The sequence below is a fragment of the Paramormyrops kingsleyae genome, chromosome 4 (genome assembly GCF_048594095.1).
Source record: "Paramormyrops kingsleyae isolate MSU_618 chromosome 4, PKINGS_0.4, whole genome shotgun sequence".
Taxonomy (NCBI): Eukaryota; Metazoa; Chordata; class Actinopteri; order Osteoglossiformes; family Mormyridae; genus Paramormyrops; species Paramormyrops kingsleyae.
This window is the reverse complement of record NC_132800.1, coordinates 40511164-40527767: the sequence shown is the minus strand read 5'-3', so window position 1 is coordinate 40527767 and position 16604 is coordinate 40511164. Positions and strand designations below refer to the sequence as shown.

Here is a 16604-nt window from a genome sequence, read left to right as displayed (position 1 = left end):
AGGGGACGTGACAACAAAACACTGCCTTGTTTCCATTTGGGAAACACTAACTACAGTCCCCAACAGTGTGCTGTCACATTCAGTCCATTATCCAAGCTCCTCTTCAGCTCCACAATTTCCATTTCTTTCCCAGATCCTACTTATATGTAATTCAAATACAGATTCTCGCGTGTTTTTATTATTATTTTACACCCACACCTCACTTTCTGCCCTGTTCACACGTCCTGGGAAGGGGGGGGGGAGGGTTAATAGACACTGAGAGGAGGAAGGAGACGCGCCGAAGCCCATTGGCTGCCCGGAAAGCAGGAAGCCGAGCGGGGCCGCCCGTCCCTCCGCTCCCCCGTGTCATCGCCTGCGTCAGACGCCCGGGAGGGAGTTTTCCACTGACGAAAAAGCCTCCGCTGCCGAGCAGCCTGGATCAGACAGGGCGAAGCGTCGGCTCGGCTGGTGCGTCTCTTATCCGGCCGAGCGTTACGAACTATGAGCGGATAAGCGCACTTTCAGCTTTCACGGATTTCTTATTAATACATTTTTTTTTACTAATGGTGGCGGATTAGACGGACTCTCGGTAAGTAGCTGATTATCTCTGCCTTTTATTTTCGCGTTGAAGGTTTTATTTTTAATTTAAAGACCCTGCGCTGGACCCCGGCCAGATACTTTGAATTTTCCTCGCCTTATGTAGCCTAAGTCCGGCAGGAGTTGCGGTGCTGTCGCACGACTTGTCTTTTGGGGTTTATAAATTGCAAATGGTTTAAACTTTAAAATGTTGGATCAGTCCCTCACTTTATTTTAAGAGATTTCACTTTCTCAGCCGCTGATTGTAAGGTGCTTGACCGATGTCTTCGTTTAATCCCCTGGGTTGTATGTAGATTATGTAATATTTTAGTAATGTTGTGATCTAAACGACCAGTCATTTCCCTGTTGTGGTGCGCTTACTCGTATCGGTATTATGGTAACACGGCATACATGTTCCGCGAATCAGTCGTGCTCATAAGCCGTTTTCAGCATGTAGGCTAACGACGTTACCCTCGCCTATAAAAATACATGCCTACAGATGACATAAACTGCGTAACTTACAGGTGATGACAGTGGTAAACACTTTATCAGTTAATTAAATGAGTTTATCAGCTAGCCTATCTATCACTGTACGGTTAAAGTGGATCGCAGGCACGGTAAGCCACGATAGAGATATTAAAACGCCTTGCTGCGAGTGTCTTAGAATAAAGATATACCATAATATAAATGTCAAGTTCCCCTTTGCCGATATGTATGTATCAGATCGACTCCTTTTGTACAGAGCTGCCGCGGAGTTTTTGCTGTCTGTTACAATAGCGACTCCTGAAGGAACTTCAGCCGAATACAATGGTGTACTTGTAATTGTAATTATCATTAACCACAGTATGAATTCCGAGGGGTGAGGAGGTCGGACGGGCGGGACCTTGTTCCCGGCTTGACCTCATGTTAAATCTATGGACACAGGTTTTTATTAGATTTTTGGTTATTCTTAACACAGCCAAGTTATCCGTGTCTGACTTGTCGCCGCGTCTTTATTAATAAATATTTCCGTCGTCACTCCTGAATAACTGTCCTCTATACGTATATTGGGGGAAATCTTTACTGCACCGATTTATTGCCAGGTCTGTGCTCCAGACAAAGGAGGGCCCTTGTAAAACACGTCCAGGACTTATGTGATTTACCTAAACGCCATTTAAATGGTCCCACGCCCGCTTTGCCGTGCTGTTCGAGAAGAAGTCAATTAGCGGAGCTGTTGGGGTCTGCCTATGCTGGATCTAATGATCCTTGAAAAACATTGTCTCACGCGGGGTTGTCCCCATTTATTTCATATGGGGGGGGAGTCAGTACAATCAATTGACAGAAGTCCCTGGGTGAATTAAATGCGTTGTCCTTATTAATTCCTAGGAATAGGAGCGCAATGTCACCTCTGTTTCGGGGATTTTAGCAGCACTGATTATATTGTGCCGTCCAGTCTTATGGTGCATGAGAACGTGAGTGTGTCTTGTTCGATGCCCAGTCGAATTAATCCCAGGAGTCCCGTTAGCGTTTACAGGGAATCGCAGTAGAATGGCTGATAAAACGTATTGATTTCACCAGCCCGATGGATCCTAAGGAAGTCGGTACTCCCTTATCGCAGCACTCCAGTTACACTTGGTAGCTTGTTTATATTAAGTCAACTTAACAGATCCAGTTTATAGGCTTCTCTTTAAGACCGATTGCCAGACTTTCTGGGAAATTCGGGGGGGGGGGGTTTGGGCAGGGTCAGTGGCATTTTTTCGGGGTTACCGAGGGAATTCCGCGCGCCGTGACGATTCTTCGGCAAAACATTCTTACCAGTAAGTTCTTGTCTGCGCTCCAGCGGGATGGAAACATAGCGAGCGACTTACTCACCGCTGCGCGAAGTCTGCCCGCTGCTTCCTCTCTGACATCATCGAAAACGGCTTCTCTTTTCTACAGAGTTCACTATGTCTTGTTGCCAAGGGTAAAAAACACTCCTCCCCACCCCCCTTTCTGTAAAAAAGACGCAGACGTGCAGCGTCTAGGAATGTCTGGTAATTTACCACACCTGAGTGTGTCACCCAGAGCAGACCACCTGAATGAATGGTGGCCGCCGTGCCGGGAGGTTGGTAATGGGGGAGGGGGGGGGGGGGCGTTTGCCCTTGTCTGAGAAACTCCTCGGCCCACCTGCTCGACCCTCCGTTGTTTACACAAGCTGGGGAGTGGAAGAGTGTGCGAATGCCTGTGTGGGCTGCGAGTGCCACTTGGCTTCATCATCCAGTCTGCTGCTTGCTGCCCCCCCCCCCCCCCCCCCCCCCCCCACACACACACACACACACACACACACACACAGGGGAAGGGGGGGGGGGGAGCAGCGGCACCGTAAATCATCTGAATTTCCGACCAGGCACTGCTGGTTAGTTTTGTTCCCAGAGTGTCTCTGCTTTTGTGTTCTAGGGGGTGGGGGTGGGGGAGGGGGTGGCAGGGGGAGGGGGGGGGGGCACAGCCTTTCAGAGCCGCCGTAGCAGAGTCCTGCCATCTGCCTTTGTTGTTCCCCGCTTTTGCTGTACAGCTTGTCTGTGCGGGGCAGGGATGGTGAGCCCCCCGCGCCCCAGACAGACTCCATCCGCCCCCACACCGGGCCACTGCCCTCTCTGGGGAGCGTTCCTGCATGTGTCAGCACACTTTGGATGAGGTGGGGGGGTTTCAAAACTTCGCTGTTGCGTCGCTCCGGCTGCCCTGGGTGGGGGGATGGATGACCAGGAGCCGGAGGTGAACAGCTGCGTGACCTCTGGGGTGGGACGTGATTTCCCAGCATGCCGTGCTCTTCCCAGAACGCACTAAGGTTGTGGTGAATGGGGCGTGGGGAGTTTTTGTCTGCTTAAAAGGGAACAAAACAAAAATGAAAACCTTGCTGAAGTGTGACTTGGCATCAAAGCAGTGGAGGAGAAGATGATTGAAGAGTCTCGTCTGTCGGAGCTTCTGGGTCTCGGCTTGGCCTGAGATAAGATACCGTCACAGCTGTGTTTCTCTCTAAATTACAGGCACCTCCACGCTTTCGTTCATCAGACCACCACGAAGTAAACATCCTTTCACTTATGACAGGCATCTGTCGCCTTTATGATGTGTGTCCTGAGATCTGTGAAAGTGGCAATGATCTTACCCGACGGACTGGCCAATCAAAGCGTGTGTTCCAAAGTACAGGGATCTTCCGGACCCCCCCCTCCCCCAAGGTTCGATGCCCACGAGTCCGAACGATACGGAGTGGAACTTGGAATCGCGACAGTCGGATAGTCCGGCTGGCATTGCAGCACTGTGCGAGCGGTCCTAGTTTAGGGAGAGCGGGAGAGAGAGCGCACATCTGGCTTTAATATGTGCTGTTATCCCCAGAACAGTGGAAGTTCTGCTGCCAGGTTGGGATTCCTATGGGTTGGAGCCATCACATTATTTATTTGGTCAAAGTCCCCCCCCATTTGGAATGAATGGGGGAAGGAATCTTTAGCCAGGAACAGAATGTCTCATTGGCAAAGTGTACCATGACGGATTACATTTTAGTGAAGGGGGGGGACTTCTCATAGGGTAGCCACTGCTGGTGCGCCCCCTAGTGAATGCCTGGGTGAATGACCTTCTGTTGTTCGCCGAGCACAATAATGTCCGCCTCCACGGAAACGCATGCAGTCCATTCAGTGGCCCAATGTTTCGTGGCCGTGACAGGTTCTTGCAGACGCCGCGCTGGGAGTAAGAGTGGAGTTTAGTGGTTCCTGATCGATGTGTTCCCCCGACTTGGATCGTTGGGGGCTTAATGTGCTCCGTGTCCGTGTTATACGGCAGGATAAATGACCAAGGGGGAACTTTCAGGTAACAGCAGAAATTCAGCCAAAAAGGCATGGCTGGCAGCACGAAGGGGGAGGCCTGTGGAGTCAGGACACACTTTGGGATCCGGCGTAGAGCGAGCTGCTTGCGGCCGAACATGAGAATTAACGCACCTTGTTGATTTGACAAGGGCTCTGCCTCTCGTTGCTGTTCCTGGGCACGTTTCAGGATCGTTCTCTGGTCATATGACTCTCCTCTGTGCTGCGTCTCGGGGTAAGATCTCGCTCTCTGTGACATTAAGGTATGCTGCCCCCTCCCCCCTGCTGCCCCATGGCTAGTCCCATACTCCCTCATCGGAGGGGGATGAAGAACCCGACAAGGTTACTTGGGGTGTCCTTGTCTCAGTCTCCCAGATCCAGCTTGGGGAGGCTCCTTGCATTCAGCTCTGGACCCCCCCCAATTCAGCAGCTGTCATTTCTGATCAGGGAGCAGTATTAGACAGACCCATTTGTCAGGTAGCTCATGGTCAAAAGACAACGACCTACTTCTGCTGGGCTGCCCCTCCCCCCCGCCCGCCACCACCTCGCCCCGCGGCTCTTAATTAAAATGATTCACTCAGCCATCTCCCTCCGCGACCTCGGGGAACAGTTTACGCTCCCTTTTAATATACACACACGCACACACACGTACATATATTCTGTGAATTGCTGAATTCCTCGGAGGATTGGGAATGGAGACAGGAGGATCATGGTGTGCAGGGTGTGTGTGTGTGTGTGTGTGTGTGTGTGTGTGTGTGTGTGAGGGTGTGTGAGGGTGTGTGAGGGTGTGTGAGGGTGTGTTTGCGAGAAGCTTCAGTCTACAGTCCCTGATTATATACAGCAATGAGCAAAAGTCTTGATGATTTTCATGTTCAGTATTTGCAGAAACTGGCTAATACACCAGTGTGTCTTCACTACTAGCGCACCTTGTATGGCTAATCAATACCTCATTGAGTTATTTAACTAATTAACTTGATTAATTAAGCGAGCTGGTGGTGAAATGTAACAAATACATAGAGTGGCTGAGGTGCCCCTGAGTAGAGGTTTGTGTTCATCTAGCCATCTAACTAGATATCGGTAACTTTTTGGCAAACGGATGAAATTCTTGTTACTTTTTCTTGTGCTGTTCAGTTGCACAATTTCTAATATATTTTTTTTCTGAGCAAATGTATAGTTACTGCCAAGATAAATAGCCTTAAACATTTTCTTTGACTGACTAAGAGTTTTGCACAGTACTGTAGTCCTTCAGTCTAAAGTTTAAATGCACAAATAATCGTGAGACAGCAGAATCTGCCTTGGTCTTGTAAAGCCAAATGTTGTGAGTCAGCACTATAACTTTGGCAAGATGACTTTTGACTTGTCAGGACTTTGGTGAGATAGGAGTCCGCTGTGGGTGTTGCATAACCGCTCGATTTCCGCCTACAGAGGGCGCTGTGGGTTACGCTGTGACTCCTGGTGCCCCGATGCCAGCGGCTGTGTCTGTATTTGACACCCAGGGTCAGCCTGGAAGATTTAGCCCTGCCCTCTTTTTACTGTACAATCTGTCCCCTATGCTTGTGGAACGAGGTGTGACGATGCAGAGACGTGCGTCGCCAGTGCAATTAGAAGGTAAGCGCTTTATGGCGCTCTGCGGACGAGGAGCAGGAGCGTAAACGGCTGCTCTATCCATTCCTCCGTGCTGACAGGGTCCCGGTATCTCTCTGAAGCACGTTAAGAATTCCCAGAATGCTAATTGCCTGACAGAGGGCAGGGTTTCTGGCTCCTCTTAAATTCCTCTCATCGCTTAGAGGATCTTCTGCCCCAGCTGAAGGTTAGGCTAACTGCAGAGTTGCACCCATACATATGAGGTTTATAGCCCACTCACTGTCTGAAGATCCCAGTTTCACAGAAAGCTATTTTTGTCCCATAACTGTGTCTGTCTCTGCACACCCTGCATTTTTCTGGTGGTGGCTTTTCTCTTTTTGAGACTTTCTGAGTCTCTGCCCTTCTTGACGTATTGTGTAAGGTCCTTGGAGGGTGACTGAGCTCTTTTTTCCTCTCCATTTTCTCACTGCTATCTTGCAGTGACCTGTGAATGTTTTACAGTGCATTTAAGACAGACATGGCCAGTCTTATCTGCAAAGGGCCGGTGTGTATGCAGGTTTTCGGGATAACCTTTAGCTGTTCAAATCCAGGTGTGAGGACTCTTCAGCCAATCAGTCCTTTAATGAGTAATCTTATTAGGGAGTTGTAGTGAAAACCTGCATATGCAAAGGCCCTTTCTGCATAAGATTGGCCACCCCTGGTTTCAGAGGTCAGAAAAAAAAGCCACTGCACTGGGAGGTCCCATACGCTGTGGCAAGCTTGTGTCCTTTGGTGCTTTATAATTAGTTCGTACACTGCTTGGGTCTCAAGTTAATTACAGAATAATCAGCTGGTTAATTTTTACCGAATTGTTTCATGTCCTCTGCTGTCCATCTGCCTGGTTAGGGTTACTGTTAAGGCACTGGTTAGGGTTACGGGTTATGCTTTGGGTGTAAAGCTCGATTTTGACTTCTGCCAATTTAAATATGCTGGTTTGGAGCGTGACTTGGGGAGATAAGAGGCCCCCTCAGCATGTGTCTGTAAGCAAGCTTGGGTGGGGCTCCTGGAATGCACGGCATGCTGGGAAATGTCTTGGTTCATCTGGGGTCTCCGCTCCTGTCCTGCGGTGCCTGTCTGTCTGGAAGGACCTCTGGAGGTCTGAGGGGTGGTTTCTTGACTGTTGCCTCACACCTCCATTGGTGTCCCCACCCTGTCCCAGCCCCTGCAGCCCCCAATAATTAGGCAGGAGAGGCTGCTCGTGGCTAATGAGGAGAGAGACGTAAACAGCCATCTTGGGCTCCCGAGAGACTCACTCTTGGGAATGCCGGCCCTCCGTATACGCACACACAAGGGGGGGAAGGGAGGAGCCGTGTGCGTTTCCATGGCAATGATAAGTAAATAAGGCCAGGTCCTGGATGTGAACATTAATCATATGTAGTTCTACAGCTGAAAGCTCTAAGATAAGATTGTCGGCTCGATATTCTAACTAAAAGTGGAACAAATCGCTAAAGCAAACGATTAAAAAAATGTTCACCAGAAAGCCAGCAGCGAGGTAGGAGAGTCGGCTTCACACGTGCAGACATTTTATCCGGAACATTCAGGGGCTCTCGGGGCGAATCAGCTGACAGGGTTAGCGTGGAGAAAGGGGCGGAGCCACACGCATTGGTCCCTATGTCGACCGGAGGATTTTCGGCCACATTCGCAGCGTGCAGATTGTTTGAAGAGAGGCTCTGGCTCCCACGTGCACGAGGACGGGGGAACGTTCCTGGTGCCAGCGGGGCCAAGAACTCCTCCAGAAGGTGGAGACTGCGAAATCTGCCCCCCAGCCAGGGTGCGGCCTGAATGGTGGGGGCGTCCATAGGGCCGTGCATGCAGCTGTGCATTGACCTTGCATCCAAAGGTCTCCAGGCTTGCTGGCCAATTAGACGTTAGGCAGTTAGAGTTGGTAGTGGATTCCTGCCTCTGTGTTGTGTGTGTGTGCACACACACTCTGTTCCATTGATCTGCCATTCCTGTCTCTTCTTTTTTCAGTCAGCCTTGCACAACTAGCTAGCCACTTTCATTGTTTTAATGAACGTCCCCCTCCTCTCTTGCAGACTGTCCATCCACCAGCGTGCCATGATGAGTGGCGCCCTCAAGAGGAAGTTTGAGGAGGTCGACGAGGACCCCTGCTACTCGTCGTCTTCCCCTTCGTCGCTGTCCTCCTCTGCCTGCTCGGAGTGGGAGTCCGACGGGGAGGTCTGCTACTCTGATACCCAGGATTCCAGGCCGAGCAGCCCCAGCTCGCTGGCTACACACGTGCCCCGTGAGTGCCCCCCCCCCCCTTTTTTAAAGATAAGATTAAAGATTATGTTGCATTACTTGCCTGGTGGGGTTTTGTCTCCCCTGGACACAGGTCAATGCCACGGCTGACGAGAGAAGCAAACCATAGGGTGCTACACACAGAAACCACCCTTGTTTGGTCAAAATAATAGACATAATTTTGTCTATTTGAAGTTTTGATGTCATTTCACATTTAGATACTTTCAAATTTGATGTAGTCTGCTCCCGCCGGTGTGGTGATGGTGTGACCGCACTGTAATGCATCACTTCCTGCTCCTCGCTTACTAAGATAAACTTAAGTTTATCTTTTATTTCACCCACTGCACCGGCGAGAGCAGGGTCACACCATCACTGTGAGTATGGGCCTTTGATGTACCATAATAAATATGAATCGATCCTGTAACCAGCACACCTGGATTACCCTAACCCAGAGGGAACTGGACAGGTGGGGGGCACTACAGTGCTGTTCCCCATGTGATTGGCCTGGGAAGCTGGCTGTGTGTGACAGCGAATGACAGTCACAGTGGTGCCAGCCTTCTGTAATAATAGTAATAATTAAACAATGATGATAACAAATCATTTATCCCTACTACAGTGACCAGGATAAGTAGGTAGAATAATATTTCATGGCAAGTGCCATTCACTGATTTCCTTCCTCCTCTAAATAAAGCAGAGAACGTATGTTCTGTCTGTCACATGCATTGCTTGCATCTGATTGGTGATGTGCAAGCCTAAGCTCGTATGCTTATGTCACCGATGGCATCACGCACCCACCAATGACAGAGCTGCATGTTCCATCTCGCAATAACCCAGTACTTTTGCTTTCCCAAACAAACTGCGGCGTCTGCAGCATCACGGTGCGTCCCAGTTCGGTCATTAACCTTTACCCAGCCTCCGGAGTGTTTAGTGCACCACCTAGTGTCTTGATAAGGGATTGATTTAGCTAGCTGGTTTTTCTAAACGTTGTAAAACATGACTGCCAGCAGGATAAGGCGATCCGTCCACTTTGCTCTTTTTAATAACAATAATAATAATAATGTATATTAAATAGATGTATGGATACTGTGTGTATTAGTATTTTTCATTTTATTTGCTATGTATCTTTTATAACGTGCAGCACACAGTGTTGTAGATTTACATTGACAGTAAAGGTAATTATTCAAAATGAATAATGGTAATAAAATAATGTGCTAATGAGTGACCCTGAGTTTTGTCTCCTCCGCAGCCACGCCCATCCTGAAGAAGACCAAGAGGTTGCGGAAGGGCAATGTGCAGTTCGACCGGGTCACCGTCTTCTTCTTCCAGCGGTGCCAGGGCTTCACCAGTGTGCCCAGTAGGGGGGGCTGTACCCTGGGCATGGTGCGGCAGCACAGCGCCCGTCGCCAGTACACGCTGGCCGAGTTCGCTCAGGAGCAGAGGCGGCTGCGGCGCGAGAAGCTGAAGAGCCGACTGAGGGAGGAGAAACTGGAGGCGCTTAAGATGAAGGTGAGCACCCCCTCCAGGCTGAGGACGGACAGGCAGGGCACGCTGAGGAAATCAGAGAGATCTGATAATCTGGGGCGAAGCTAGAATTATTTAATGTAGGGGCATAAGAGGGGCTGCAATTCATACAACCTTATTAGCCAATGATATGTTTTAAATCAGTGAGTGACGGGGGAGTGAACACTCTGGCACTCTGGCTTTCAGTTGGGGCCAGTACCCTTGTGGCCCCACCCTGGTATATGGCACTGCTAAGAACTGAATCCTCAGGCCTCAGGCTAGTCTGAGTGTTTTGCAGTAAAGCTTGACACAAAAATACTCTTCAGTGTTTCATCACCAGCTTGCCCCCCACCCCACATTCCTAAAGTCTTCCTCCATCCCTACAGCTGACGAATAATGGCACCCGGGAGTCAGAGGAGGCCGAGCGGCTGACACTGGATGACGTCCCCGAGGATGAGATCGATGTGAGCAGCGTGGACGTGGACGACAGCTCCTTCCTGCACCCGTACCCCTCAAAGCGGAGACACGCCCTGCTCAAGGCAGCCGGCATCAAGAAGATCGACCGTGACGAGAAGAGGCAGCTGCATGACATCCGTCTGTCGCGGGAGGACTGCGGCTGCAGCTGCCAGGGGTTCTGTGAACCCGAAACCTGCGCCTGCAGCCTGGCTGGCATCAAGTGCCAGGTATGTGCGCTACCAGCAGGTCACTTTGACAATAGCACAAGGCAAATATTGGGGCAAGGTGGATTTTTCGTATATTATCATGAATCATCCATGGCGTTCCTCTTGTTAATACCATCCTCCTACCCCTTCACAGATGGATCATTCCTCCTTCCCCTGTGGCTGCACAAAGGATGGCTGCGGCAACACAGAAGGCCGCATCGAGTTCAACTCTAGCCGCGTCCAGACACACTACATCCACACCATCATGAAGCTGGAACTGGAGAAGCGCTTGGATGAGAGCTCCAGTGCTGAGGCCGGTGCCCAGCCGCCCAGTTCGCCGGGCCGGGGATCTCCCTTCGGCTTTGCCCCGGAAGAGACGCCCGCATTCCATTTCAGCCCAGAGCTAGCAGTGGCAGGCGAGAACAGCTGCGGCAGCGACATGACGGACTCGTCCAGCTCGTCCGGCCAGAGCGAGGACTCAGAAACAGCGGGCAGCCCGCGGCTCGAGCAGCCGCAGCTGGATGTTGACGACAACGGACTGGCTCGCATCCTCAGCTTCAGCGACTCAGACAGCGAGGACGGGAGTGGCAGCGAGGGCGATCTTTTAGGTGGGCCGCAGCAGCCCACTCTGTCATCTGTGGGCTTGGGGGAGGTGGACTTCTTCCATGACAACGACGGAGCGCCTAGCAAGCACTCTGACAATCGGGGTTCGTCCATCTCAGATTATTTGGACGAGAACGCCAACCAGGCCTCAACGCTTTTCCCCGGAGGCCCCACCCAGGACTATCCCAGCACCCCCTCCCCCTCCATCAATTACTCCAAGAGTTACATGGACCTCAGCCTGTCCTCGGACTCTGACCTGGAGTTTTTCGACAACTTTCCGGACTATAGCTCTGGGTCCCTGTTTAACTCTCTGAAAGACTACGATCACTTGGACAATTTCTTCCACTTCCAGCTGCCTAGCTATCCCAGCATCCCCCAGGGTAACGATCCAGGAACCTGCTTCCTTGACTCCTTGATAGGTTTGTCCGAATCCGTCCCTGAACCCCAGACCACCTTCGCGGACAATCAGCTGTTGGAAGAAGCCATGAAGTCGTCCATGGTGGAGTCTGTGAAAGTATAATGCGATTGGTCGATCGTCGAACATTTAAGCGGTTACCCTTTTAATCGCCAAGTGTTTCTATAAAGGCAGCTGTGATATTTTCTTTTAAATTTTAATAATATTATTGGTTCTTCGAATGTCAGCAATTACCACACGTTAAACCATACATTAAACAAAACGTACATCTCCAAAGCCAATGACAAAAATCCATTTAAAAGCATGGCCTCTTTTTGAGTTATCTTTCAATATACTACCACAACAATCTTACTAACCCCCCCCCCCCCCCACATATTTTCCCGGACTTGCACCCACTCTCCTGACTCGTTCCTTTTAGTCTTTCTGGATTATCGCTGAAATTGCTCCTCAGGGACTGTTTCCGAAGTCTTGAAATGCATCGTGACCATCGCTGTGATGAATCTCGAGTGTTTACACAAGCGGTGCCCAGAGCGCCCTCTCCTGCCCATCTGATTGCATTGGCGGAGACCTTCTGTAGCTTCATTCCAGAGCTGGAAGCAATTGCAACTATGCTCTAGTCATTCTCTCTCTCTCTCTCTTTTTAAGTCTTAAGCATCTCCCTAATCAGCACTCCACTCACGAGTTAATAGAAAGTTACGCTGAGCAGACTGTGCCCCCGCCTGCTCAATCGGCCAAAGTGTTACACACAATACACTATATTGAGCATTTAATTTATTGATATACCCATGTATTACAGTTAAGTCCCGTCGTGACAGAATAATAGAGCTGTAATACCTCTCTGTAATACAGACAGTGTTTTAATTTATTTTGTATATTTATTTATATTTCTAAATGCCACACTCAGCAGAAGTCCAGTTAGGCACTGTGGTTTGTTATCGTTAACCTGCAAGTGCAATGTTCTGTTAAGTACCTCTCTCCCATGACTAAACACTGTGTTCACCTCTACTAGTTCGCTTTGCTAGTTCGGTGTTTAGCTTCGAGGGACAGGGCTACAATTTTTTTCCCTTTAACGTTAGCATTTTAAAAAAATTTTAAGACCTGGAAGATATTTAAGAACATACATGCAATCAGAATTTCATTTTAAGTTATTTCATACATTTTTAATTTATTAAATTAAATGAGTTTTTTTTTTGTTTTTTTTTTTGATAGCCGGCGACCTTTTGTGCCTGTTATACGGAGGAACCATATATCTCAGTCCGCTGTACACAGAGGGCCTTATTTTGCTGTCGGACTGAACTTTGTAGCCTACCTATTTGTTAAATTAATACTATGGATATATTGCGCTATCGTGTTTATGCATACAAGAAAAAAACATTGTACATACTCAATTTTTGTAACTAAATTGTGAATATGAAAGAAAGCATTGTAATCTGCATCATTGATAGAAATTATTTTAGTAGGAACTAAAACTAATACCTTTTTTGAAAATTTTGGAACATTTCTATAATCTTAGATTGATATGCAGGATAGTTGGAAGCAATTACCAAGCACTAACTCGCAACTGCAGTTTTTGCATTGTCTAAAGAGAATACATTGTTTTATTTTGTTTGCATAATTCAGTGTCAATCAAATGGTGATGCGTTTAACCACGCCTGTGTGATGAAGATTAAATTATATAGCTGAACTGTTTTTAAACTGCGTGAAACGAAGGTTTCATTTTTGTATCATGCAAAATATACTGTGGTCCCTTAATATAAAACTGGCTTCATTGCCGGCACTGAAACGACAGCATTGGCTCTGAAAGGCGGTAATGCATTATGAAAAGTAGTCAGCATCTAGGCTACCTATGGCCACTGTGCCGAGGCGTGTAGGTCAAACACTTAATTATACATTCCTTGGTTTCTCTGCACTGTCAATAGTCTGAAAATGCAAAATGAACCTTTTGAAATTATATAGCTTTTGCCGTCCAATACTTTCACTTTTATTTATTGGATTAATTTTTAGTGCCCACAAGAAGGTGCTAAATTTTGTAAATAAACTTCTTTCCCCGGCCTTGTATAAATGCATTGTTCATTATAAGGAAACAAGAATTCTGGGTATTTATTAATGTAATCTATTATTACTATTGTATACATCGATCAGAGGCTTTGCTTATTTTTTCCCAACCTTTTTGCCTCTTACGGTTGTGTTTTATTTTTCTGCTTAAATGGTACTGCCGAGAAAAAAAAAAATAAAAAGCTGCTTTATTTTTTACTTTTGCATCATAATCAAGCTGTTTATAAAAGCCGTTTGCGTTTCGTCCAAGCAATATGACAATGTTTCTATCACTTAAAATAAATGTTCAGCATTTTGTTATACTTGGTTTCATGTGTTTGACGTAATCTTTATTTTAAATATAACCACTCACGAGCACGACGCTGTAATTAGTACTCTCTCCTAATAATGCTGGAATAAGAGGCAAGGACTGGAACATATATAGGCCTATATATATATATACACTCACCTAAAGGATTATTAGGAACACCTGTTCAATTTCTCATTAATGCAATTATCTAATCAACCAATCACATGGCAGTTGCTTCAATGCATTTAGGGGTGTGGTCCTGGTCAAGACAATCTCCTGAACTCCAAACTGAATGTCAGAATGGGAAAGAAAGGTGATTTAAGCAATTTTGAGTGTGGCATGGTTGTTGGTGCCAGATGGGCCGGTCTGTGTATTTCACAATCTGCTCAGTTACTGGGATTTTCACGCACAACCATTTCTAGGGTTTACAAAGAATGGTGTGCAAAGGGAAAAACATCCAGTATGCGGCAGTCCTGTGGGCGAAAATGCCTTGTTGATGCTAGAGGTCAGAGGAGAATGGGCCGACTGATTCAAGCTGATAGAAGAGCAACTTTGACTGAAATAACCACTCGTTACAACCAGTGGCGTAGGCAGAAATTGTATTTTGGGCGGGCCATTGAAAAAGTGAGCGGGCCTATATTTTTTCCTAGAAAAAATATTACTTAAATAATAATTAAACAGAGTAGAAAAAATAATAGACAAACAAACTGCAAAAACACACCTTTATTTTGCAATATTCGGCAAAGGCAATAACAAAACACCGTCTAACCATCATGTTCAACAGTGCTCAATAAAGGCTGGACAAACCACCAGCATAGACATAGTCTATATATTTTTTAATACATTTGAATAATAAAAATAAACTAAAAATGTATTTTGATCAAACTTGCCTGGGTGGGCCAGGGAGTAATGTGGGCGGGCCAGTGCCGCCCTGGCCCATTACTGGCTACGCGCCTGGTTACAACCGAAGTATGCAGCAAAGCATTTGTGAAGCCACAACACGCACAACCCTGAGGCGGATGGGCTACAACAGCAGAAGACCCCACCGGGTACCACTCATCTCCACTACAAATAGGAAAAAGAGGCTACAATTTGTACGAGCTCACCAAAATTGGACAGTTGAAGACTGGAAAAATGTTGCCTGGTCTAATGAGTCTCGATTTCTGTTGAGACATTCAAATGGTAGAGTCAGAATTTGGCGTAAACAGAATGAGAACATGGATCCATCATGCCTTGTTACCACTGTGCAGGCTGGTGGTGGTGGTGTAATGGTGTGGGGGATGTTTTCTTGGCACACTTTAGGCCCCTTAGTGCCAATTGGGCATCGTTTAAATGCCATGGCCTACCTGAGCATTGTTTCTGACCATGTCCATCCCTTTATGACCACCATGTACCCATCCTCTGATGGCTACTTCCAGCAGGATAATGCACCATGTCACAAAGCTCGAATCATTTCAAATTGGTTTCTTGAACATGACAATGAGTTCACTGTACTAAAATGGCCCCCACAGTCACCAGATCTCAACCCAATAGAGCATCTTTGGGATGTGGTGGAACGGGAGTTTCGTGCCCAGGATGTGCATCCCACAAATCTCCATCAACTGCAAGATGCTATCCTATCAATATGGGCCAACATTTCTAAAGAATGCTTTCAGCACCTTGTTGAATCAATGCCATGTAGAATTAAGGCAGTTCTGAAGGTGAAAGGGGGTCAAACACCGTATTAGTATGGTGTTCCTAATAATCCTTTAGGTGAGTGTATATCGTTAACAGACACGTGTTTTAAACTTAAAATTGTTAGATTAACTAGGAAAAATAAGCCGCAGGTTTATATAATTTACGATATGAAAAAATCGTGGATATGTCGCCTAAATAGGATATGGACAGATAAGAAAAATACTCTTAAGTAGTATACTCATGTGCGGTTTTCCCCCATAAAGCTGGGTTTTAACGGTCATGGTTAGGGGTTAATGGGTGTCAGGTACATGGAATGTCCACCGGAATGACACCGTGTGCGTGTTTTTCTTTTCTTTTTTTTTTTGGAAGAAAACTACTACGTATATGTAGTATTTATTATAAAACATAAAAGTTGATCAAAACGTATAGGGAACCTTGGAATTCACATTAAGGGCTTGATTTTCAAAATGGAGTTTCCATTTTGGAGAAGTGCATTTTTATTAAATGTCATATACTCAGATTTTTAAGCAAGAAATTGAAAAGTTTAGGTTTCAAATTGACGTATGGTGGTCGGACTAAAGATCTGTGCTTAACACGACTAGGCTGTTTTATTGATTTAGAGAGCAGTGTCAACACACCACAGCACACTGCGCGACAACGAAATGTGTCTTCTGCATTTAACCCATATGTGACTTTCGTGACATAGCAGGGGGCAGCTAATTCAGCGCCCGGGGAGCAGTGCTTGGGGGTGTTACCTTGCTTAGGGTACCTCAGTGGTGCCTTGCTGATCGGGGATTCGAACCTGAAATCTTTCAATTACAAGTGCGCTTCCTTATACCATTAAGCCACATCTTAATATGTTCTACATAAGTTCTCGTGGCCGGTTATATAGGCCTAGTTTCTGCCGCTCGTTTACTGTCTCATAGTGCAGACACCGTATTTTGTATTATTCATTAAATCCTAGCAGACTGTTACAGGCCACGGCTCTTTTAACGCCACTTCCATTCCCATATAAGGTACGTCTCTCCTCAGATCTCGTTTTCCAGAAAACAAGCAGCCTGCATTCAACTGTTACCAAATCATATAGGCCTAGTGCCCGTAAACAATAACTGTTAAGTATGGCAAGCCGTTTTAACATATAACCGCTGGACTGGATATGTAATGCAGATATCTTT

The 16604-nt window shown here is 47.1% G+C and overlaps 1 protein-coding gene across 1 annotated transcript; it reads left to right on the top strand.

Moving 5' to 3' along the window:
• The first annotated feature begins 340 nt into the window (after positions 1 to 340).
• Positions 341 to 13770, top strand: LOC111849747 (cysteine/serine-rich nuclear protein 1). The gene is made up of 5 exons (XM_023822907.2): positions 341 to 568; positions 8024 to 8232; positions 9475 to 9734; positions 10115 to 10411; positions 10545 to 13770. The coding sequence occupies exons 2-5, from the start codon at positions 8046 to 8048 to the stop codon at positions 11511 to 11513; spliced, it is 1713 nt and encodes a 570-aa protein (XP_023678675.1). The 5' UTR covers positions 341 to 568; positions 8024 to 8045; the 3' UTR covers positions 11514 to 13770.
• Positions 13771 to 16604: the final 2834 nt, after the last annotated feature.

Excerpts from the sequence above, each read along its gene's own strand:
- LOC111849747 (XM_023822907.2), top strand. The coding sequence starts at position 8,046 with ATGATGAGTGGCGCCCTCAAGAGGAAGTTTGAGGAGGTCGACGAGGAC. Across the intron at positions 8,233-9,474 it reads GCTGGCTACACACGTGCCCC|CCACGCCCATCCTGAAGAAG; the intron begins GTGAGTGCCCCC and ends TCTCCTCCGCAG. Across the intron at positions 10,412-10,544 it reads TGGCTGGCATCAAGTGCCAG|ATGGATCATTCCTCCTTCCC; the intron begins GTATGTGCGCTA and ends ACCCCTTCACAG.